This window comes from Narcine bancroftii, chromosome 13, assembly GCF_036971445.1.
Source record: "Narcine bancroftii isolate sNarBan1 chromosome 13, sNarBan1.hap1, whole genome shotgun sequence".
Lineage (NCBI taxonomy): Eukaryota > Metazoa > Chordata > Chondrichthyes > Torpediniformes > Narcinidae > Narcine > Narcine bancroftii.
The window spans coordinates 10,139,934-10,165,282 of NC_091481.1; the positions used below are offsets into that span (position 1 = coordinate 10,139,934).

At 39.0% G+C, this 25,349-nt stretch overlaps 2 protein-coding genes across 13 annotated transcripts in view; one reads left to right on the forward strand and one right to left on the reverse strand.

The window, feature by feature from the left end:
• Positions 1-25,349, forward strand: part of col7a1l (collagen type VII alpha 1-like) — a 208,364-nt gene that overhangs the window by 51,799 nt on the left and 131,216 nt on the right. Inside the window, exons 7-9 of the mRNA XM_069907699.1 lie at positions 15,291-15,471; positions 17,597-17,753; positions 18,869-18,962. Coding sequence (XP_069763800.1) covers positions 15,291-15,471; positions 17,597-17,753; positions 18,869-18,962 — 432 coding nt within the window. The remainder of the gene's footprint in view (positions 1-15,290; positions 15,472-17,596; positions 17,754-18,868; positions 18,963-25,349) is intronic.
• The window catches only part of mest (mesoderm specific transcript), a 366,224-nt gene that overhangs the window by 10,296 nt on the left and 330,579 nt on the right, over positions 1-25,349 (reverse strand). For 8 of the 12 annotated variants that reach the window (XR_011347798.1, XR_011347796.1, XR_011347797.1 and 5 more), the window contains 3 exons: positions 17,579-17,715; positions 17,361-17,477; positions 14,690-14,997 (listed from right to left, as the gene is read on the reverse strand). The gene's annotated coding sequence lies outside the window, so the exon portion shown is untranslated. Of the gene's footprint in view, positions 1-8,323; positions 8,501-14,689; positions 14,998-17,360; positions 17,478-17,578; positions 17,716-18,824; positions 18,929-25,349 lie in introns of those variants that run through there. The other 4 variants (XR_011347785.1, XR_011347787.1, XR_011347788.1 and 1 more) reach the window with 4 other exon arrangements.

Consider the following 25,349-nt stretch of genomic DNA (forward strand, 5'->3'; position numbering starts at 1 on the left):
CTCTCAACATAAAACATAATACTTAGTTTCTCTGTGGATAGCATAAAGAAACTAATAAAGCAGAAATGTCTGCAGACATCATAGTTGAAGTAAAAACACAATGGTGAAGAAACTCAGCTGGTCAAACAGTGTACTCTATACAGCAAAGATAAATACATCACCATCTTGCTTTGATGAAGGGCTCAAGCCCAAAACGTTGGTTCTGTATCTTTCTTTGCTATATAAAAGGTACACTGTTTGACCTGCTGAGTTCTCCGCCATTGGGTTTTTACTTATAGCATAAAAGAAGCTAACAGGATAAGATGTAACTTGGGTTTTACTCCTTCCTTGCTTTTCTTCTCTATTAAACTCAATGAAAAGTAATATCCAGGTGGGTATAAAACCAATTTGTAGTCATCAACCAGTCATGAGTCATAGAACATGAGAGCGACCCTTCAGCTCAACATTTATAGAATCCTGCTGTGTATAAAATGGATGCTATGACTTGCTGCCTAAGAGCACGATAATATTTAGATGTAAAATAGTTTGGAAATCCTTGAGCAATGTAATAAAATATCAGAGATAAGAGCACCTGCTTTGGATGAGGGTGAACGAAGTTTAAAAATGCATAAAAATTTAATTTTAATTATTTGGCATATCATAACCAAGTAGGTTGACAGATGGAGATCCAAGAGTAACTGCTCAACACATAATGGGTAATCATATCAAATACCTCCATGTGCAGTGCAATCAGACATCTGCTGAAGTTGCATCTTGCACCAACATCTCACATTACACTCTACTGCAAAGATAATTTAACACTTAGAAAGTGATATACTTGAATGATGTGTACTTGCATTTCATTTGTGAGGAATCCAATGGCTGAGAAATGAAACACGGTTCTTCTTCAGGTATACTAGATGGACATGAGGAATTCCTAGCTGAAGTATAGACTGCGTTAAATTACTCTGTTATGGAAATGTGACTCTCTTTCAACTTCAGGTAATTCCCCAAAGCAACATTATGAGAATATTACATTCTCTGGGATTGCAGCCATGAAGTGTTATGTTCTGAAACTGTTTTATTTTTAATCCATGCAGAGGCCTTGAAAGGCTCTATATCAATGAAAATTTTTGTTTAATGCTTTAAACGCTGCTGCTGGAAAGTGTAGGAGTGGGTGGGTGAGAACTGGATTGGTAAACTTTTAACTCTTTTTCTTTGTCACCTTTTAACCCATTTAACTTCTAATATCTCTATATCGTTCTCTGTTATTTGGAAATATCGTAAAACATGCCACCACTTTATATGCAAGTTGTTTTGAGGGTTGGTGCCCCTTATCTTATACATCAAATAGCTCCCAGCATTCACTGCTTCATCCTTTCACAGAGCCACCCCACCCTCCCCCCCAAACTTTTTTGTGTGCTCTCCCTCCCTTATCCACCTATTACCTCCTGCTTGTAGGACTGTGCTCCTCCCCCCCCCCCCCCACCACCACCATTTTGTTTGAGCGCCTATCTATATAAAGTCCACTGTTTGACCTGCTGAGTTTCTCCAGCATTGTGGTTTCACTCAGCATTCACTGTACTGGATAAATGGCCATTCATGAATGGTATTCTGGAACTACTAGGAGTTTCCCCAGCAGTAACAGTTAGCCTCAGAACAGAAAATGAAGCATACTCAAGAGCAATGCAGTGGAGCAGCAATTAATGGTTCTGCTTTACATTTCCTAGTATCTGGGTTCAATTAAGGCTCAACCCGAAACGTTGGTTATGTATCTTTATCTTTGCTAGAAAAGTACACTGTTTGACCTGCTAAATTTCTCCAGCGTCGTGTTTTTATTTTATTATTTGCCTGGATATGAGTTTGCATGATTTGCACTGAGGACTGGAGAAAGCTGTTTCATCGCGTTGGACTTGTGCAAGCAGATGATAAATAAACAAACTTGAACTTGAAAAAAATTACCCTTTAGAATAGCAAAGTAGTAAAAAAAAAACCAACAGGGAATTAATGGGGATGTGGGATTAGAGAAATAAAAATGAGGGTAGTGGAATAGTTCCTTTGATGAACATTGTATTTTTGAAAAGTGGACAACTGGATGGTCAATTTCATCATGTTTTTGTAACAAAACTGCACCTGCTTCCCCTTCCCTGGCATCCACTGTTAAAGACAATGGTCTGTCAAAATTAGGAGATTTTAAAACAGGGTAATGACATAGTATCTCCTTTAAAATTTCTAAAGATCTCTGACAAACTTTTGTCCACACAAATTTCTCCCCTCTCTTCAAAATATTGGTTAAAGGAAAAGCAACTTCAGCAAAATTTCCTATAATATCTGACCATTCCTAAAAACCTTCTCATCACTTTCTTGCCATTGAGAATAGGACATTCAGAAATTGCATTCACCCTAGTTTGAATAGGTGCAACTTTGCCATGACCAATTACATGACCTAAGTATGTCACAGTAGCATGTCCAAATTCACTTTTAGCTTAATTGACAGTTAAGTTTGCTTTGGATAATCTTGCAAACAATTTGAACAATTCCCTCAGATGTTCTTCCCATGTGTCACTTTTTGTGACCAAGTCATCAATATAAGCATCTATATGTGTCAAACCTTGGATTACTGAATTTATCATCCTTTGCAGAGGCATTTTTCGTCCCAAAGGTAACACATTATATTTGTATAAACCAGATGATGTCACAAATGCAGAAATAATCCTTCCTCTCTCAGTTAGAGGCACACACCAGTAACCCTTCAACAAATCCATTTTAGTAAGAAATTTAGCTTTCCAAATTTTATCAATATAATCATCAATTCTAGGAATAGGATAAGCATCCATTTTAGTTACTGAATTAACCTTCCTGAAATCTGTACAGAACCTAACAATTCCATCTGTTTTAGATACCAGAATATAAGGAGAATCTGAGTTTGAAGGTCTAATAATACCATTTTTCAACATATATTCCACCTCCTGATCCTTGATTTTAATCTTATGAATGTTTATTCTATATGGGTTTTGCTTCTCCCACATTCAAATCATGACAAATTATTGACATCTTTTTTGGCACATTAGGAAACAAATTTGCATATTTCAGAAGTAACTGCTTCTGTTCATGTGATTTAAGATGGCCTAACTTTTCCTTCAGATTTTCCAAAATTGCTGAGTTAGACAAGCACACAGGTTTCTTTAAGGTTACCCTCACAAGATTCTGTTTCCATAACTTATGATCCATAACTTCCTCAACTCTGTTAACAACTAACAACTCTGATACAGACTGTGAAATGGTACTGTCTGTTTGTGACCTACACTAAACCCCCACAATCTATTGCTTTTAAAGACATATATATATATAATATACCCCATAGCAAAATCAATTCCACAGTTTATTTTGTAGCAGATAATGTTCATATTCAAGTTTATTATACAAGTACAACCCAGTGGAACAGTGTCCTCCGATCCTTAGTGCAAAATCATGCAAACACACAACCAAGGATGACACACATATAGACAAGTAATACATATACAGTACATATGTATATATAAATAAATAAATATTGTTTTAAGTCGTAGCCTTGAGTGTTAATATGAGCATTTCATTCAGTTGCATTATGATTGTAAACAATATAAATTGAATGACAAATTAATATATTTTAACTATACTCAGCTTACTTGTGAAACCATAGATAAAGGAAAAATAATGAATGATTTATCAGGCAGAAACCCATGGGTTCAACGTAATAGTTTCCACACTAATGTGTTCTTCATTGAGGAGTTCATTTATCTAATAGGTAGGTTTGGTTAAATATTTGACCTCTTGTCCTGCTCTTGGATAGAATTAGCCAACATGGCCATTCCTTTGTAAAGTATGCAAAATTTTCCTTTTTACCTATTTAATGTTTTTTTTTTAAATTTTGCTATATTTAATGTTAACATTACTTTTTCCAATACCTGATCCAGAGTAATTGGAACTTTGAACAGAAGCGCATTCCGACCTTTTGAGCCTCTTCTGCAATTGAATTCGCTATTGGCTGATCTGTACATCAATTGAATTAGCTATTGGCTGATCTGCACTGCAATTGAATTCGCTATTGGCTGATCTGCACTGCAATTGAATTCACTATTGGCTGATCTGCACTGTAATTGAATTAGCTATTGGCTGATCTGCACTGTAATTGAATTAGCTATTGGCTGATCTGCACTGCAATTGAATTAGCTATTGGCTGATCTGCACAGCAATTGAATTCACTATTGGCTGATCTGTACTACAATTGCATCTTTATTCTTTTGTCCCATAACCTCTAATAACCCTGTCTAAGAAAACGAATCAGTGCTTTGAACTTGCTAAATGTCTTACTGAGTCTTGTCACAGAGTAAGCATGAAACTTAGACAAAATCCATACAGTAAATTTGAGCCCCTAATCCTCTCTCTGACATAGCTGACACAAGACTGTATTTTGCATTTGACATTTTCCTTCAGATATTTCAGCACCTATAACTTTGATATTTCATTTCCACAATCCCTTAAAGAAGTTATTGTTTTTCCCCCTCCAGCTTCACTGTACAGATTGATGTCAAAAAGCTTTGAGGTTTATGTGAACTCTTATAAAGCTAACTCTTACATTACTCTTTGAACTATGAGATTGTGGAGAAGTAGAAGATTTGGTCACAAAAACAAGTTGTGAAATATTGAAAACGTGCTGGCTGTGATTTGGAATGAATCACAAAAGTCTGCAGGTGCAGTGATTGTAGTGAAAACACATCAGAAATGCTGGAGACTGGCTAGTCCCTCCAGCATTTCAGTGTGTTTTGCTGTGATTTGGAAATAGAATCAATTTATAATGATGTTAAGCTCAACCATAGAACTGAGGCCACGCCTTTTGCCACCTGCACTAAAATTTGTCGAGATGCACTGTTCAATTGTGTATGTTAACAAAATAAAAGTACTTTTTTATTATGTTGAAAAAGCTCCATAAATGCAAGTTCTTGCCATGATGAGATGAGACAGAGAAGGCAAGCCTCCAATAAATCTTAAAATTATACAAATTCAAATGGATTAAAGTCAGGTCTTGGTGTTCCGAACAACCAATTTAAATTGGGCTCCAGGCATTTTCTGTTTTTGGCAGAGAATCTTCATGAGCTGGAAGAATTTTGAGGTAATGATTGGTTTTAGAAACATCTCAATTGTGCCACAATGGGTTGTGAAGGATGAGACTGAAAGCACTTCATCCAAACTCATCTTTTGATCTAACCAGTCACTCATATGACTATAATTTCACAAAAACAAAACTAACCAGTACTTTAAAAAAAGTATTCAAGCATAGAGTTTAAATATCAAATTGGGCAAAGTAAAAGGAACTTCTCCTATTGCATTTTACCTGAGTACTACTTGATTTCACAACAAATGAAATAAATGTTGTTAAAAGTCATCCATTCTCCAATATTCCAATGTGTGTGTGTGTGTGTGTGTATCTATATAATCTATATATAAACACGCACATACATATATATATATATATATATATATATATATATAACACACACAGCATCAAAGAGCAGATGAACCCTCTTGTAGGGTCAACAGCCTTCTAGCAAACACATGCTGTGAGGCACGGAAATATTCTTCTGGCTCTACATCTCAGGATAATGATGGTTCCTTTCAGTCAGTTTGTGGGGTTTGATATGAGGATACCCCACTCTTCAGAAAGGAACAGCGAGTGTGTGAATGGATTGAGGTGAATAGGGGTTGCACAGGTCCAGACCCACCCTCCCAGATCCAGCAATATGGTGAGGTCCAAGACAACTGGGGGAAGTTCTGTTGCAGTGAATGGCCAGACCAAGCTTCGTTGCAAAATATGCCCTTTCCATGCTTCACGGCATGTGGTTGCTAGATGGCTGTTGACCCTACAAGAAGATTCATCTCCCTTTCACGGTGTGTGTGTGTGTGTGTGTGTGTGTGTGTGTGTGTGTGTGTGTGTGTGTGTATTAATATGTGTGTGTGTATATAGCCGAGCAGTTAGCCCAATGCTGTTACAGTGTCAGCGACTGGGATTCAATTACAGAACTATTTGTAAGGAGCTTGTATGTTCTCCCCGTGTCTGCGTGGGTTTCTTCTGGGTGCTCCAGTTTCTCCCCACCTTTCATAACTACCGGGATGGTAGGTCAATTGGGTGTAATTGGGCCACACGGTCTCATGGACCTGAAAAGCCCTGTTACTGTGCTGTATGCTGAAATTTAAAAATTTAAACCGTCTATTAAATATATTTGACACAGAAACACAGAAATGCATTTGGAGATAATAGGGCAGATAAACAAAAGTTTAATCAAAGATTTCAAGGTAAGTTTTAGAAGATCAAGGAGTGACAGTGCTATGTGGAAGTGATTTGAGAGCTTGTTCCTCAGGCAACTGAAAGCACAGTGCCAATGACTGAGGAATGCACAGGAGGCAATTACTGAAGCAGAGCAGTGATCTTGCCTAGCTAGAGGAAGTTATAGAAAAAGGAAGGAAAAAAGCCATGGGGAGATGTGAAAACACAAGGGAGCATTAAAAATGAGCTTTGTAGGATAAGCAACTAATGTTGACCAATGAGCACAGAGCTGATTCATGGACAGGATTTGGTGCATTGGGCTTTCGGCCACAGAGTTTTCAATTAGCCACCAGTTGACTTCTCAGTTGTTTCCAGGCATTGTTTATTTAATTTTTATAGGCATGGCACAACTGTTTGAAATGAAGGTAGCCCAGAAATCTAAGTACAAGTTATCTACTTATAATGGTTCATTGGTTATTAACTGGAACACTCGGAACAGTAAAGCACTTAAGGGGTTCGATTTATCTTCAATTAGAGGGGCATCTGTTCCATTCCTGTGGTTTCTATTTCTCTTTCTATCTCACTAATGTGCCTATTCTCTTTATATCTTTGTCTTCCTATGTTTTGCCTCTTTTCCCATTGTTTTCATCATTCAAGCTGTTTGTGCCTCCTCTTGTTCACTCAAAGAAACACTTGATAACAATTTCCCCTGCAGTCTGCATTTCAAACATTAAAAAATTATATCCATTCATTGGTATTTTAGCGAACATAAATTATTTCAGTACATTTTACTTTTGAGTGATTTTTTTGTTGAAGAAATCCACCCTTTTTTCAAAGTAGGCAGCAGTGCTACGGTCTTTGGTGTACTAACATTGAATGACACTTTTTAAAAAGTAGAAGTGGCATGTTGGAGACCAAATGGCCTTGATCTATGCTGTCAACTTGGGCAGCACGAATAGCAAACAGTGTCACACTGTTACCGCACCAGCAACCGGGGTTAGAATCCATTGTTGTTTATAAGGAGCTTGTATATTCTCCCCTTGTCTGTGTGGATTTCTTCTGGGTGCTCCAGTTACCTCCCATCCTTCAAAATTTTAAACGATGCATTTCTATCTTAAAAACAAAATGGCTTGGTTGAATAGACTGCTCATTTCTGCCTTATATAGAATTAAATGGTTTACAAAACCATCATGCCATTTCAGTTGAAGAGTTATAAAGACAGCTCTTGGTCTCATTCCAATCAAGTGCTCCATCGATTTTGAATCTGTTGATAGATTCTGTACCCTGTGAGTTGCAGACCCATCGTTACCTTGCAAACCTTCCATCAATTATCTTCAATCGTGCTTTCCTCTCTTGACCTCTCAGCTCAGCGAATCCTGTTCATTTTAGCTCCTTTAATAATCTCATACATCTCAATTTGATCATTGTGTAAAGAAAACCATCCCACTCTAACCAATCTTTTGTCATTATTCAGTTTACCACCTTTGTCTCCAGTACTTTCTCAGTCCTTTCACTGTAGCCCAAATAACGTTTTATTCAATTCCAGCAAAACTTCTTTGTTTGTGGATTCTGTTTTGGTCAGTAATTAAAAATATTCTATATGTCTTATTGACCATCCGATTTGCAATAGTCCCCAAATCACAGTGCTCAAAATGCTGTAGTTGAGACACTTCCTGCAAATGAACCAATGTGATTCTTCATCTATGGAAATAGTGTCATGGGATAATAGCAGTTTGACACTCGCCAGTGTCCACACATCCACAATCTGAGTATTGAGAAGTTCCCTTTTCCAATGTGGGTATGTGACAGGTCATGATGGTTCCCATTGCTCAGAAACTTTGAGATCACCAGACCAGCTGAACAACCAATCATATTACTGTCACAGACTGCATACCCAAAAGCAAAATGTACATTTTTAATTAATTTGTTTGACATTTTACATTTAGGATAGGGACATTGTAGTTGTGATTTAGAAGCAGAGGTTTCATACATTTTGTCATTTTTTTATAATGTATGGCCTTTTCCAGAACAATCTCATTACTTTCATTTCCACATACTTTCCCCACTGCTCTGAAAATTATTTACTTTTGTGTCGATCCAGTTCCCTCTTGAAATTCCATTTTCCAACATTCCCTGCAGTCAGTAAATTCTTGAAATGCATGAAAGAAGAGTTATCTTGCCTCATTTGCTCAAATTTTAATCTCTGGCTGCTGATCCCTGAAAAAGGATTATAATACCCACTCATACAATTATTGCTTGGAGATGAATAATTTGCTAAGCAATATTTATGGCACATCATTTAAAAACTTGGATCCTTTATTTTCTTTATTTATCCAGTGTATTTTATAGCAGGATATGTTAGTAAATCGTTTAAATTCATATCAATTCAATTCAATCAGTGTAATCTGTGGCTGAATTACCAACAGCAAATTTAAAGTGTACGTTTTGAAAGTCTGTACAACAGCAATGACAACCAGTGCCAGTAGTTTTGACATTACTTGTGGCTAGGGGACCCGCACAGGCTTCTGGAGACTGGCTCATGGGAACCAGGTATCAGGAACAGGGACTCAAGATGGGGTTCCCAAAGGGCCTTGAGGGCTGAAAGCTTCTTGATGGCATCAGAGGTTTGGACCTGGAGCTCAGGTTGCCGATGGATAGAACAGGAGTCTGTGCGGCTGCAGAGGCTGTGGGTGCACTGGAAGTGGATTCATGGACACTCAGTGACTCTGATAATACTCTCTTTTGCTTCTCTTTCTCACTGTTAATGGCACTGGGTGATGCCTAATGGTGACTCTGTCGATATTACATGTTCTATGCTATTACATGACAATAAATCTTGACTCTTGATTCGTTGGTATTTCAAAATCTAGACAGTCTTTCTTTGCCTCTTCATGGGTGGTCACCCTTTACCAATGCAAAAGTTTCTATTTTTTTCAAGAGGAAAAGGAACATGCATTTTTTAATTTAGATGTACAGCATGGTAACAGATTCTTTTGGCCTACGAGTCTGTGCTGTCTGATTACACCCAATTGACTGACAATCCCCAGTATGTTTTGAATGGTGGGAGGAAACCGGAGTTCTCGGAGGAAGCCCACACAGACACGGGAAGAACATACAAATTCCTTAAAGACAATGCTGGTTTTGAACCTGGATTGCTGGCGTTGTAACAGCATTGTGCTAACATCTACACTAACTGTGCCACCAAAGATCCAGAAACAGATAAGATGTAAAATGTGTTATCTCCCAATATTTTATAATGTCAAAAATATCTTTTTTAGGTTTCAAGTTACTGATTGTCCACAGAATCAAACTGTGTGTAATTTAAGTATTAGTTGTCACAAAACCAGGATTCATGTTCACACCAACAACTGGGTGGTTGCTTGGTGGAAATGAAATTGCCAGGTAGTACGGGCACACAGAAGATGGCTCAAACCAGAGAAGGCTGTTATTTAATTTCAACAAAGGGTTAACTGTGGTTTGGTTGATAGCACTCTTTGCTCCATAATCGGAAGATTGGAGGTTCAAAAACACTCCAAATATTTGAACAGAAAATCGAGGCTAGTACAGTACTCAGCACAAAGGAGCATGGCATTTTTGGCACACTGCCTTTAGATGTAAATAGAGCAGTACAGCACAGGCCCTTTGGCCCATAATATCTGTTCCAAACATTGCTATTGTATCTGCTTCTTCCATTTCCACTGTGTTTAAGAAAAAACTTGCCTCATTTCACTTTAAACTGATGCCTTCTAATATTGGTAATTTCCTTCCTGAGATAAAATCCTAATCTATGTCCCATAAATTTTACATACTTCTATTGAGTCACCCCTCATTCTCTTACAATCTAACGAAAACAATCTAGGCCATGCTAGTAACGGGGAGAACATACAAATTCCTTAGGACTGCACCAGATTCGAACCCAAGTCGCCTGCACTGTAATAATGTTGACAGCATCCAATAACCCCACAAATACATTTGAATCCATCAGATCATCAAACTGAGATCCAGCATTCAGACAGCAATGAGTGAGTGAAAAAAAATCCCGCTTACAATCTGGCTCACAAATGCTAAAATGCTAAAGACATTTACTAAATGAAAGTAATTCCAGTTGCTTTTTACATCTCTGTAGGGCTCAAAGCCCAGTTTCTCACTGAGCCTTTCAAGTTCCCACATGTTGGAAATCAAAGTTAACATCTGTTTTTAAGCGACTACAACTTTCACATCTAGAATTATGTTTAGTAGGTATTTCATGGCAAACATAAATAGTAAAAAGGGGGAAAAAGAAAATGCATTTACATGACCCAAGGGTGCCCCAAAACATTTTACGAGCAATAAAGTACTTCTAAGTTCCTGGCAATAGGGCAAGTAAGTTAAATACAACAGAATAAGGACATTATAATGATCAATTTCACTGGACAACAAAGATTTTGGTTCCTGAACACTTTTAGGTGTTTTTTTAATGGATTTTTAGGCCGTTGATCATGAAATTTGCCGAAAAGTTTCCTATCACATACCGTTTTTAGCTATAACCTATTTTTGTGGTTTCCTGCCATACTTTAAGTCTACTTCAAGCATCCAAACCATGAAGTGTAGCATGTCATTGAAAATTTATTTTCTGCATTTGCTCTTGGACTTCTTCCCTGCTGAACTTGGTGTGGTCAGTGATGAATGTGGTGAAAGATTTCACAAGAACATTGAAACCATGGAAAATTGGTATCAGGGCAACTTCATTTTTGACTGGCTAATGTTGAATGTTGACACGAGAGGCATCAGATGCTGAGTACAAATGAAATCAGCAGCAAAACATTTTTCGGTCGGCTAAACTAACAGGATGTGTCAGCTTCATGATGCGATTGAACATGCTAAATTCAGTCAACGTTAATTTAATGTTTCTCCATACACGATACAGCAAATCTGAAATTATCTTTGGGTTCAGTTTAAAGTTGTTGATCGTTATCACCAAATTCTTTTCAGGAAGCCAACCTTTTGTAAAACAATTATTGTCCAGTGTTTTTGGAGTCCAGTTGTCCAATTGGTTAACGGGTATTAATTTCGATAGATGTTCCCAACCTTCATGAATGATAGCCCCACTTGTTCACATAAAGTAAAATAGGTATTCTATAATTTCTCCCCCTGCCACATGAATACCTGATGATGACATTTTTGAACAGTCGGGGAATTTAGGGTTATGGGAAACAGGCGGGGAAGTGGAGCTGAGTCGATGACCAGTTCAACCATGATCTTTTTGAACAGTGGAGCAAGGTTGACAGGCCAGATGGCCTGCTCCAATTTCTTATGTTCTTCTTATAAGTGCCTCTCGTTTTTATGGACTGTCTGTCAGCATCTGGGGAAGCTAGTGTGCGGAATATAATTTTTGGTTTTAACTTTCCAACTAACTTACCTACATAACATCAGACGGTCCCCTTGCAATCTGTGATGCCCTGCTTACCCTCTCCCCAAAGGGTCACACAACCCGACTTTGGGGATCATTCAGGTAAGAACGGTGAGAATACTTCTGTATTCAAATGGCTTATTTTAACTGCAAAAGCGTGACAACTGGTTGATTCAACACATCAAGGTCAAGAAAGGAGGAAACTCTCCATTGATTTCACAGTACTGAGAAGTTATAACCGTCACAAATGGCTGAACATTTTGATAACTCTGGAAAATAAAAGGTGGAAGGTTAGCCTAATAAACAATCTTTAAAATTCAGAAAGGTTTGGTAGAATTGAGCTCTGGTATCTCTGCTCCATGCAGAATGTGGTGTCTTTTAAGCCTGCAGTTTAAGAGAATTGATCTGGAGCCTATTATTCCCAATCATGGATGAATCCAAAACTAGAAGTCATGAATTCAAAACAGTCACTGATAAATCCAAAGCAGAACTCAGGAAAAAAATCTCCTTTACTCAGAGATGAATGTGGAATTCTCAGGCATTAATAGCTCAAATACAAATAAAAGAAACTCCATAAATTCGGCCAAAAACCCCTTCTGTGGTTTCTTGCAATAGATTCATTTGAGAAATTTTGTGCTTCTAACCTAAGTGAGCATTTGTTCATCTATCAAAACCCCAATGGAGTGTTCTTCCTGATTTACAAGGCCAGCCATTGCCATCTACAGGTAGGAAATTGTATTGCAAATATGAGCCAACACTTGACATCCCAAAGTGGTTTGTCATGTCTTTGTGCATGATGTGTTTGACTTTTTTTTTGTTAAAACAAGAGGTTAAGCAATGATTGTGTGTCTTGTGAGCTTGCAGAGCACCACAGATTTTGGATCCAGGTATTTTGTGTTGCCGTCTATATGTATCAGGCAGTGATTGTTTTTGGTGCAGAACGCAAACGTGCTGGCTTCTCAGCATTCTACACCAGAATCTGCAGATTACTTGCTTGATTTTGATGCCTTCTTTCTGGTTTGATGAGGCTCAGCATTTAGTCTGCACTTTATAGGCTTCATCAGAAGGGTGATATAAGTGTTTGTTTTACTGTGTTACCATTACAGCTGTGCCCACCTCCCCATACTTCTTGCTACAAATGTTCCCAGGTTCTTTCAGTCATCTCCTGGCTGACCACATGCTCATTCCCATTCAGCCCACATTTGGATGCTATCCTCAGCAATTCTTCATTCCTCACTATCCCTCAAACTTTTCCCCGTTTCTACACCCTTGTGACCATTTCCTGCATCTCCAACAGCCTTCACCTACCCTCCGCTTTCCGTAGGGACCGCTCCCTCCAGGACTCCCTTGTTCAGTAGTCCCCTCTAATCACCCCCTCTGTACCTACTCCTGTGACCACAGGAAATGCTATATTTGCACCCACACCTCCTCCCTCACCAACTTTCGGGTCCCCAAACAGTCCATCCAAGTGAATCTACAGGGATCATTTACTACATCTGGTGCTCCTGTTGCAGCTGCTTCTACAGGCTGGGAGATCATTTCATTAAGCACTTTCACTCGGTCCAGTGGCAACCTATTTTAATTCCACACACCATTCTCACACTAACATCTCTATCCATGGCCTCATGTACTGTCAAACTGAGGGTAATATTCTATCTGGGCACTCACTAACCAGACATCATCAACATCAACTTCTTTAGCTTCTGTTAATCCCCTCCCCGTTTCTCTTTCCTTATCTGTCTCCTTTCCTCCAGCTTCCCACTCCTTCTGTTCTTTCTCCATTCAGAGAGATTTCCCCCTCCCCCTTTCACCTCAACTTTTTCTTTTCTACCTTCCTACCTAGATCCGCCTATGACCCCTTACCTGTTAGCCTGTATTCTTCTCCCTGGCCTTACCTCTATCCTCTCCTCTCCTTCACCCACCTCCATCACCCCCACCCCTGCCTGCCTACTTTTTGTTCATACCTTGAGAAAGGGCTCAGGCCCAAAACGTTAGATATCCTTTATCTCCCAAAGATGCTGTGCAACCTGCTGAGTTTCTCCAGCACCTTTGCATGTTGCCCCACCCTCCTGATATCTGACTTTCCCTCTCCCAATCATCTGCTCTCCTACCTCTATCCCCAATTTCTTTTCTAACCCACTTCTTTCTTGATCTTCAAAAAAGATCAAAATGCACCTAAGAGGCCTCTGAGGTAGGTGTCTAATCAAGCCTTTGCCCTTGCAGAATATTGTGATATGGTTCAGGAAGGGTACCCAGCACAAACCCAGCTCTGCCCTGTCCTCAAGTGAGAAACAACGGTTCCATCACAGATACCTTGTTACCTCACTCTTCAGCAGTCCAAAATACTTCTGTTAATTCCAGTATTTTGTTTTCCATTTTGCAGCCATCTTTTTGCACCAGATTTACTACTGATTTAACTTGGAGTTTTCAGTAATTACCTGTTCTCGCAAACCCTGGTGTATCTGTACTCAGAGTTCAGGATGCTAGCTGCTGATATACATTAGTTTACACACTCATCTAATGCTGCATTTGCCAATTAAAGCCTACAGTCAGAAATGTTTTTATTTGGGGGGTTACCACGAGCCAGCGTTGTGAGTTCATATCCCACATAACAACTGTTCCCTTGAGTACAGGTGGTGTAAAGTTTGTGAAAAGTCCAAAAATAATTCCCTTCATTTTCTTTAAAATCATGGTCATTAAATTTTTTTATCCTCCCATATAATGATAGACATGACCTTGTTTTAATATCCAAAATTATGTGCTGCCTATATAGAAATAGTGGTTGCAATTCAAACTTACACCTTCTGCTATAAAGCACTTGGGAGCATACTGTCATCATGAAAGGTGGTATGTAAATTTTTAAGTTTAAGTATCTTTGTCACAAAATTACTAGGACAGTGAGAAGGGTTATTCTGCGAACAGACTCACAGGTCATCTCCAACATTCATGTAGCCAAGTAAGGAGCCCAATATAGAGCTACAATGAAAAGGAAATTCAATTAGCACCAAACAAGGCAGTATGATAGCACGGTTAAAGGATTTATTCAGAAGCCTGATGGCTGTAGCCTGTCTTTGAGCCTGTTTGTGAGTACTTTCACTCTCTTAAGCTTCCTGATGCAGGGAGGGAGAAGAGATTGAATCTTGAGGTGTGATGGGGTTTTCAGTGTGTTGGCTGTCTTTTCTTGGCGATGGGAGATGTAGATGATGTCCATGGAGGAGACAGAAGTTTGCGCTGAGTTCTGAGCTGCCTTCACTTCCTTCTGCAGCTTCTTCCGATCTTCAGCAGAACAGTGGTGCTTCCAGCAAGTCTGCTTTCAATGGTGCACCTGCTGATGGATGTGAACATGCTAAATTTCTTTAGATTTCTGAGAAGGTAGAGGCATGGGTGTTCTTTCCTGACCATCATATCAATGTTCTTGCCCTGGCTTATGTCAATTCTAATTGAACCTGTTTCCTTTTTTTGACTTCAATCCCATTAATGTGCTTGCTTGCAAATTTGTCTATAATTTCTCTTTGAAGGTGATGGAGTTTTAATTCAATAGGATTAAACTGCATCTCCCTGATGGAATGGGGAGTCCTCATCTATGATGCTTAACCTGGATTCTATATTTTATTTCAGTGTGTCTCACAGCAGTAACAGCCGATATAGTCTTTGCAGTGGATGAATCATGGAATATGAGAGAGGAAAATTTCCAGAGTATCAAAGAATTCCTCAATAACATTATAACATCATTCCAGAAGACTCCAATTGGCAAGGATGGCATTCGATTTGGAGTCACACTTTATAGTGACCTTCCAAGGTAAACCAAAGATTTACAGCTTCCTTTTTTTAACTTAGAATATAGAACATTACAGTAAAAACACAATGCTGGAGAAACCCAGCTGGTCAAACAGTATACTTTATATATAAAAGCTAATGATACATAACAAATGTTTGAGCTTGAGCCCTTCATCAAGGTAAGGATAAAATATTGGCAGGCACCTGAACAAAATGGTAGGGGGGGGTGAGGGGGAGGAGCATGCTGCTATTACCTATGACCTCCTGCCTTTGAAACTGTACTCCTCACCCCTACCATTTTGTTTTGGTGCCTGACAATATTTTGCCAATACCTTGATGAAGGGCTCAAGCCCAAAATGTTGGTTCTGTATCTTTATCTTTGCTATTATAAAGGACACTGTTTGACCTGCTGAGTTTTTCCAGCATTGTGTCTTTACTTCAACCATGATGTCTCCACACTTTTGTGTTTAACATAGAATATTACAGCACAGTGCAGGCCCTTCAGCCCATGATGTTGTGCTAACCTATATAGACCTACCCAAAAAAAACTTAATTATCCAACAGGACCAGCAATTTTCTTCTCGTGTCATTCTCTATGAACTTGGCCTTTTCCATTTCTGTAACTCTCCTTTTAATCCTATCACCGTTCAAGATTACTATTACTTAAAAGCTTCACTAATGTTCATCCTGTAATAACAGGTATGCTGTCAACTGGTTGAGCCTGAGAACTGGGATTTACTCCCTAACTTTTCACTATTTGTGCAGTAATTCTCTGTAAATTTTGTAAGGTGTTTTCATCAAGAACCCAACTGAGAGGAATTTTTTGTGGTACAGGATGCAGTGAATAATGAATAGAATAGGGGAGAGGAAGAGGACTGGAACCAGAACAGTTAGTGGTTCGCGCAATGCTATAACAGTGCCAGTGATTCGGATTTGAATCCAGAGATGTCTATAAGGAGTTTGTACCTTCTCTCCATGACTACATGGATTTTCTCTGGGAGCTCCGAGTTCCTTCCACGTTCCAGAGACATACATGGTTAGAAGGTTAATTGGTCCCATGGGTGTATTTGGGCAGTGTGGGCTGTAAGACCTTGTTAATATGCTGTATCTCCAAATTAAATTTGGATTTAAATTAAAAAAAGATATGTTAACTTTTGTTCTTCTTGAAACAAAGAAAGTTAAGGGGCAATTTGATAGTTTTAACAGTTTTAGGATGTTTCAATAGAATGAAGATGAAAATCCATGCCTAAAGGGAAATTAATACCCAGGGCAACAGTTTTATTTTAGTTGACAAAACAGCTGAGGGGCATCCCCTGAAAGGTTGGTGGATGGAGGTTCAATAGGAGAATGAAATAAAAATAAAGGAATTTCAGGGATGAGGGAGGGTAGGGGCAGCAGAACTCATCGAAAAGCTCTTTCATACCTTCAGAAAAAGGTGCAATTTGAAGAATTCGGCATGCACCCAATTCCCAGGCTTTTGTTCCTATTTCAACAAAATATGTTCATTACATGTGAAGGAACTTGAAAGTTAACAAAACTGAGATCGCTCGAGGTCATGAAAGGCAATATAGTCAAACACTTGGTATGTGGCACCTATGGAGATTGGTTGATGCCAGATAAGTGAATTTTCCAGTTGCTTGAGATTGTGTGTTGCATGATTGGCGAACCAATGGCAAGGCGGACCAATTTTAAACTTTTGTTACCTGTTTATTTTCCACGATATTTTTGCCTGTTGCTTGAGGCTGCCGGTTGCTTAAATTCCTGATAATAGGGGTTTTACAGTATAAAAATGCAAGTTTATCTTTTAGCTGGTTATGCTGTTGTATGTCAACAACTCATAGGAAGAAAGACAAGGTTTGGTTATTGTTATTCAATACTTCTATTTCATGTTCCTCTCAAACCCAAACAAACCTGCTCTCTCTCTCTATCTTCAGTGAGCTGAGTTGAGATCCTTGCAATGTTACTGCTGATCTCAGTTACACTCTCCCTTATGTCTGTCTTGGATATGTTGTTAAGTGATTCAATAACCTAGGTAAAGAACCAAGAATTTTTTAGCAGAACATATTGAAATGAGATTGTTGATAAATGAATGTCCAATGGTTTGTCTTTGACCCAGCCATTTTTATTACCTTATTTCTTGCTTCTAGAACACCAATTGCACTTTCTGACTATGTGACAATTGAAGAAGTGTTGGTGGCCATCAGAGATCTTTCATTTAAAGGAGGAAACGCCAAAATAGGAGTTGTCCTTGATTTTCTCAGTCATTCTGTATTCAGACAATCGGCAAGAGAGGACACGCCAAAGGTTGGTAATACTTCTGAGCACTGCCTTCTGATAATGTTTATTCAGTTTGCAGTAATGGATGTTAGTGTTTAGGAGTGGTAAATGTGCCATCTTTGGTATCTAATGTTTAGTACCATTCACTCTAACCACATATAGTTCAGCTGTGTACAATTTGCTTTACCAAACACTGGTCTTAAGCACAAACTCAGAAGTGAAGACCCTTCATCAGTGTAACATCTGGAATGCACTGCCTGAAAGGATGTTGGAAGTAAATTCAACAATAACATACTAAAAGGAGTACCATAAATACTTGAAGGGAAAGAATTTACAGGCCTCTGGGGAAAAATAGAAGCAGTAGGATTTTTATTTTACATTGAGCTGGTACAGGCCTGGTCTCTTCCTGTGCTGGTTAACTCTATCGTGTTCTTTTGATTTCAGTCATCACCCATTCTTGTAACTTTGCTGAATGTGGTGACCAAGATCATGCCAATATAGAGTTGGCCTGATAAAGAGGAGTAAAAGGTTGTTTGAGAAATTGAGTAAAGATCTGAATGATATGTTTGAATATTTGGTGGAAATGGGTCAGTTGTATTTAAATAAAGTTGGGAATATCTATACATCTCCCTTCAGAGGTGCATGTGGCCATGAATATGGCTCATGGTGAGTTACTAAAAACATAGGATTAGGAGAAATCAATTAGCTCTCAAGTTAATTATACCACAATGAGATTATGCAACCTAACTTCACATATCTGCATTTTTCCAATTTTTCTTAACACTTACATTATGAAAATATACATAGGACTCCACAGCACAGAAATTGACCTTTTGGCACACTATATCTATGCTGACCTTTTTTCCATCTATTCTAATCCAATTTAATAGCATCCTTCTATGCCTTGCCTATTTGTGTCTGTCTAAATGCCTGCATTTCCATTCTAAAATGAACAATTGATCTGACAATCAGTTGTTATTTGCAAAATAGATTTCAGAACCTCTACTAACCTGGTTTTACAAAGTTCCCAAAATTGTTTATATCTTAAAATTGTATATTTGTACCAACAATTCTACTCATTGTGTCCCTGTACCTCACCTCTGAGTCACTTAACTTTATTTCCTGTTCTCACGGTTTAATAGATTGTGGTTTTGATCACTGATGGAAAGTCTGCAGATTCAGTTGATGGCCCAGCAGAAAGACTGCAAAACAATGGAGTGACTCTGTTTACAGTTGGTAAGTGATTTACGAGTGGTTTCACTCTGGGTTAATGTGAAGTGACCCTGGTTGAATTGGTTATCATTCAGTGAATGTGTTTACTCTGGTCTAATGTTCAGTTCCCCTAGTAATAATGGATTAGTACTGAATGAAACAAAGTTAATGTCCAATACACCAGTTACATTGGGGCACTATTCAGCTACTCTGATTACATTGGGTAATTGTTCAGCTCCAAATGTTACAGTAGATTACAAATGAATGATTGTGTTCAGTGCAATACTCTGTAAGGACCCTCTTTTGCTTCTTTTTCCTCTCACAATGTAAGGAGTGCCAGGCAATACTAATGACGACTCCTTGTCTTCCTTACAGCAGATTTTTTCAGAATCAGAATTTATTATCATGAACATGTCACAAAATTTGTTGTTTTGCGGAAGCATCATAGTGAATTTATATAAACCACCTTACAAAGTAAACAAAAATAGTGCAAAGAAAAGACAAAATAAGGCAGTGTCCTTGTGCCACTGAGTGCTTGCCTTCAGGCTCCTGTACCTTTTTCCCAATGGTAGCAGAATGAAGAGGGCATGGCCTGGGTGGTGGGAATCCTTCAGGATAGAGGCTGCTTTCTTAAGACACTGCCTCTTGTAGATGTCCTCAATGGAGTTAAGGCTGTTGCCTGTGAGATTGCAAGCCAAGTTGACAACCTTCTGGAGCTTTTTCTTGTCTTGAGTATTGGCACCTCCATACCAGACAGTGATGTAACCAACCGGAATGCTATCCACGGTACACCTGTAGAAATTTCCGAGAGTCTTTGGTGACATACCAAATCTCTTCAAATTCCTTACAAAGTATAGCTATTGGAAAGCTTTCTTCATGATTTCATCGACATAGAAGTTCCAGGACAGATCCTCAGAGATGTTGACACCCAAGAATTTAAAATTCTTGACCCTCTCCACTGCTGAGCCATTGATGAGGACTGGTTCATGTTCTCCTGATTTTTCTCCTGAAATCCACAATCAGCTCCTTGATTTTGCTAACGTTGAGTGCAAGGTTATTGTTGTGACACCACTCAAAGAGCTGATCTCCCTCCCTCCTGTACGCTTCCTCATTGCCGTTTGTGATTCTGCGGACAACTATAGTGTTATCAGCAAATTTGTACAAAGCATTGGAATTGTGCTTAACCACACATGGGTGTAGTGTGAGTAGAGCAGTGGGCTAAGCACACATCTCTGAGGTGTGTTTGTATTGATTGTCAGTGAGAAGACATTGTTTCCAATTTGTACTGACTGTGGTAGTCAAGGATCCAGTTGCAGAGGGGTGTGCAGAAGCCCAGGGTTTGGAGCTTGTTGACCAGCACTGAGGGAATAATGGTATTGAAGGCTGACATTGAAGATCAGCCATATATACCAGTTGTTGTTGTCTAGCTGTTTCAGAGCTGAGTGGAGAGCCAGTAATATTGTGTCTGCTGTGGAGCGATTGTGGTGGTAGGTGAATTACAGTGGGTCCATCCCTTTACTTAGTTATTTGTTAATTCTGGCCATGACCAACCTCTCTAAGCATTTCATCACAGTAGATGTGAGGGCGACTGAACAACAGTAGTTGAGGTTATTCACTCTGCTCTTCTTGGGCACTGGGATGATTGATACAATGTAATATTACATGACAATAAAAGGAACCTTTAACCAGGTAATTGAGTGCAGGACCTATCTCTCACTGAGGTACACATTGTTCAGGAATACATTGTTAATGTTCACTGGTTCTCCTCAAGATTTGGAATTCATGTAATAAAACAGAAAATGTGATATTACACAAAATTTTCTTTAGTCTACCATAAAGTCTGCTGTCTAACAGGCAATTTAAAGCCTGTACAGAGCTGACAGCAGTTGGGCTGGGTATTTAGATCCCACGAGGGAGCGCTGTGTCTGCTCCCCACTCTCCCCACTATCCACAGGTCCACACCAGCGGTACTTCAGTTTGGTATTCAGTGGTTAAAATAGTGTTGAATAATTTTGTGACAGCTCCTGACCATCACATGGTGACATGTTAGTCACTAACTTTGCTTAAAAGAGATGTGTGTTCATGTGGTTATGTAACACTGGAATAGTTTTAAATGACAAGAGACTCCAGATGCTATAATCTAGAGGGAAAAAAATCAAACTGCTGGATGAACTCAGCAGGTCAAACAGCATCCGTGGAGGGAAAGAAATTATTAACATTTTAGGTTCACACTCTGTATCAGGACTGAGAGTGAAGGGGGAAGGGAGATGTCAAGAAGAGGAGAGTGGGAAGGGTGAGGCAGAGGCTAGTAGCTGATAGGTGGACTATGGAGGGGTTAGGAATGATGAGTAGGCAGAGGAGGGGAGGGATGGAGTTGAGAGGCAGATAGGTGATGAATGAAAACAGATGAGGATAAAGGGAGGGGGCAGATGGAACACAGTGAGGGAGGGGACCATGAAGCTGAAGACAAGAGATGGCATAATAGTTAGCATAATGCTGTTACAGCACGAGTGACCAGAGTTCGTATCGGTGCTGTTGTAAGGAGTTTGGATGTTCTCCCCGTGTCTGCGTAGGCTTCCTCCAGGTGCTCCGGTTTCCTCTCACCATCAGGTTGTAGATCAATTGGGTGACACTTGGCTTGAGGGCTGAAAGGGCCTATTACCTTGCTGTTTGTCTAAATTTAAGATGCTAGAGGGTTAATGAGCACATATATAAAGGCGAAGAGTACTGAATCTTTTACGCGACCTTCATTTTAGTGCATTATTCATCACTAATTGGTGTTATTTTATGTGTGTTAGTGAGGAAAACATGGCTTATCTTCTTGTTCATAAATCCTTAACATGCGGTGAAGGGATAAGTCAGCACAGATATGTGTCGGGACTTGACCTCTTTGCTTCCTTCCTAAAGGCAGCAGTGGTCTGCAATAAATTATTCCATGTTCCATAAATTCTCCACAAAGCAAAATTTCTCCAAGCCCCTCTCTCTCCTTTTTTACTGACAGTTATAAATTGATGACTCCTTGTTATTGATTCCTCAGACAGAGAAAAATCATTATCTATTCACCCTAAAATGCTAAATAATTTTTAAAAAGCCTCAATTAGATAATCTCTTAGTCTCCTCTGCTCCATTGAATACAATGTATTCCTTGTTATCTCAAAGTCATTTCACTCAGAAGGAGATTGAAGAAACCGGTAATTTAAATCAACCAATTTAAATACAACAGCTCAGGCAATTTCTATTGCTTGGAAGAAGAAAAATTGAATTAGCATGTAATTTGAACAAAAGCAGAGTTAAACTGGTCAAAGGTGATATTACCAAAACACATTTTCAGACAAAAGGTGGTAGAAATTTGAGGCTGTTTTACCCAGCAAGCTGAAGGCTGGAGACTCAATTTTAAAAAATGTAAGTGAGATTGATAGATACTTTTAAGGCAATGCTATTAAATGTCAGAGCCAAGTTAAGTTGAGATCTATCAGTCAAGATCGAATTGAACAGACATAACAGACTAGAGTGGGTGGAAGGGCCTATGAATCTTTCCCTGAATTAAGAGAATTAGCACCAGTATCACGAGTCATATTCTTAGTCTTCCATTCATATCATAATTCTGGGAATTCTATGCTTTATTGTGTTTTCTGTAAAGATGAACATTAACTATCTGTATTGCTGTAATTGCAAACCAAAACCTTGCCTCATTAGAAAAAATCATTATTATTGCTTGTTCTTGTATCTAATATTTTTCTTGATAAATCTCAGAATTCAACAAGAATGTGCTATTTAAATATCAAGTTTTATCAAGCTGTTTTTTTTACTTTCAGGGAGCATTTAAAATGTCAGGTGACTGCACTTGACGATAGTGCTAATTGTTGCATTCTGATGCAAATTACTGAATCATATCACATACCAAGCTGTGACAGGAATAGTTTCCTGACTTATCTTGGAAGGGAAATTCAAAGGGATGGCAGTTCACTAGTGTTGAGAATTTTTGTTGCTGAAAGCAGCAGACAATGTTATTCATGGTTTGTGTTAATATCTTCATTGTAATTTAATTATTCTTATTTTTCCTGAAGCTTCACATGTTGTTTGCTGCCTTGTCGTTACTATATTGTTAGGGTTGTTGATGCCATCTGGTGGATTTTTGAGCACATTGTTAATAAAGAATCAGATTTAAGGTTTATTGTCAGAATGTCCTACATTGATACAACCCTGAGATTCTTTTTTTCCTGTGGGAGAGGCAGAATGATCATTTATTGGCAGTGCAAAAAAAACGGACTCAGTGCATGTAAACAAACTGACTAATACAGAGACAGAAAAAGATCAGTAAAGTGCAAAAGTAAGAGTCCTTAAATAAGTCCCTGATTGAGTTTGTTGTTGAGGAGTCTGATGGTAGAGGGATAGAGCTATACTAGAACCTGGTGTTGCGGGTCTTGTGGCACCTATTCCTCTTTCCTGACGGTAGGAGGGAGAACAGAGCATGTGCTGGGTGGTGTGGATCCTTGAGGATTGCTGCTGCTCTCCGACGGCAGCATTCCCTGTAGATGTTCTCAAAGGTGAGGAGGGTTCACCTGTGATGATCTGAGCTGTGTCCACTATCTTTTGCAGGGCTTTCCATTTGTATTGGTATACCCATATTGGTATTTGTATTGATATCCCCATAACAGACCATGATGCAGCCCATCAGCACACTTTCCACCACACATCTGTAGAAATTTACCAATGTCATACCAAACCTCCACAAACTCCTCAGGAAGTAGAGATGCTGTTGTGCTTTCTTCATGATGCCATTTGTGTGTTGGGTCCTGGAAAGATCCTCCGAGAAACGGACTCCCAAGAATCACACATAAACAAAATAACTCTGATAGAAATCTAGAGCCATGGGAAATAGGAGCAGGTGGAAGCCAACTCTACTGTCACAATCTTGTTTGATGATCTGCTTCAGATCTGCCCTATTATCACATTCTCCTAATATCCCTTGATCCCTTTGGGGAAAACAATTAGCACCAAAATTGTGGCAACGCTGTGAAACTATCAAGTACAGCCAGCTAACAGATAAAATACTTCTCAAAAGTACAAAAGCAGTTGGATAAATTTTGATACAGTATGTAAATAAAATTAATCTCATTTTGAGATTTATATTGTGGGATTATGAATGCAAGAGCAAACCAATGATGGTCAATTTGTTGAGAAATTTGTCTAAGTCTTTGAAGCTATTTAGTACTTTCAGTACTTTCTGTGAATTTTAGCAGTTCATCATCCTCTGGATGAAAAAAAATTTCTTGAATTCAGTGTAAATGGCATTCCCTGTGCCATGGTTCTGGGCCATTGGTAACATTCTTTCTGTAACTGGACTGAGTAGTCAATTGGAACTTTATAGGTTCCTGTGAAATCCTTTCATTCTTTTCTATCCAAATGAATGCAAACCAAATAAATTCAACCTCTCCTCATATGGATATTCTGCCATCTTGGAATCAGCCCAGTGAACCTCTATTGCATTCCCTCCATGGCACAAACTGAACAAATAGGGTCTCAGCAAGGTCCTCCACAGCAGAAATAAGACACATTTGTTGCCATACTTATTGGATGTTGGAGATTTGAAATAAAACCAAAACTGGCTAGAAATGTTCATTAGTTCAGGTATTATAAGTGAAGAAGTTGGTCATAGACCACAGAATAATAATGATCAACTGGTAAGGTGTTCAGGCAAAGGAGATGGAATTTAATCCTGATATGTGGTGTGATGTTCTTCCTGAGCTACAAAACAAGGATGTGCGATGAATACTAGGGCCCTAGGGAGTACAGAGAGATAAATGGACTAAATATCCTTAAAGTAAAAGCATGATGCTGGAGAAACTCAGCAGGTCAAGCAGTGAACTTTGTATAGCAAAGATAAATATGCATAACCAATGTTTTGGACTTAAACCATTCATCAATGTAAGTACATAATGTAGGAGCACAGTCCCACGGACAGGAGGTATTAGGTTGATAAGGGAGGGAGAGCACACTCCCATGCTGACATCTGTCTATATGTACTGTCACATGTACTGACAAACCAAGACCACCTGTAAATTGGAGGGGAAACACCTTATTTCCGTCTGGACACTCTCCAACCAGATGGCATTAACATTGTCCTCTGGTTTGTGCTAACCCACTCCCCATTCTCCCTCTCTTCCATCTCTGTCTTCTTTTCTCAAGCTTTCCACCCCTTTCCCTCTCCATTCACAGAGCTATACCCCCTCCCCTTGTTTACTGGTGTGCTCTCCCTCCCTTACCCACCCATTACCTCCTGCCTATGGGCCTGTGCCCCTCCCATCACCATTTTGTTCAGGGGCCTGCCGACATTTTGCTCATACCTTGTTGAAGGGCTCAAGCCCAAAACATTGGTATGTATCTTTAACTTTGCTCTATAAAGTGCAC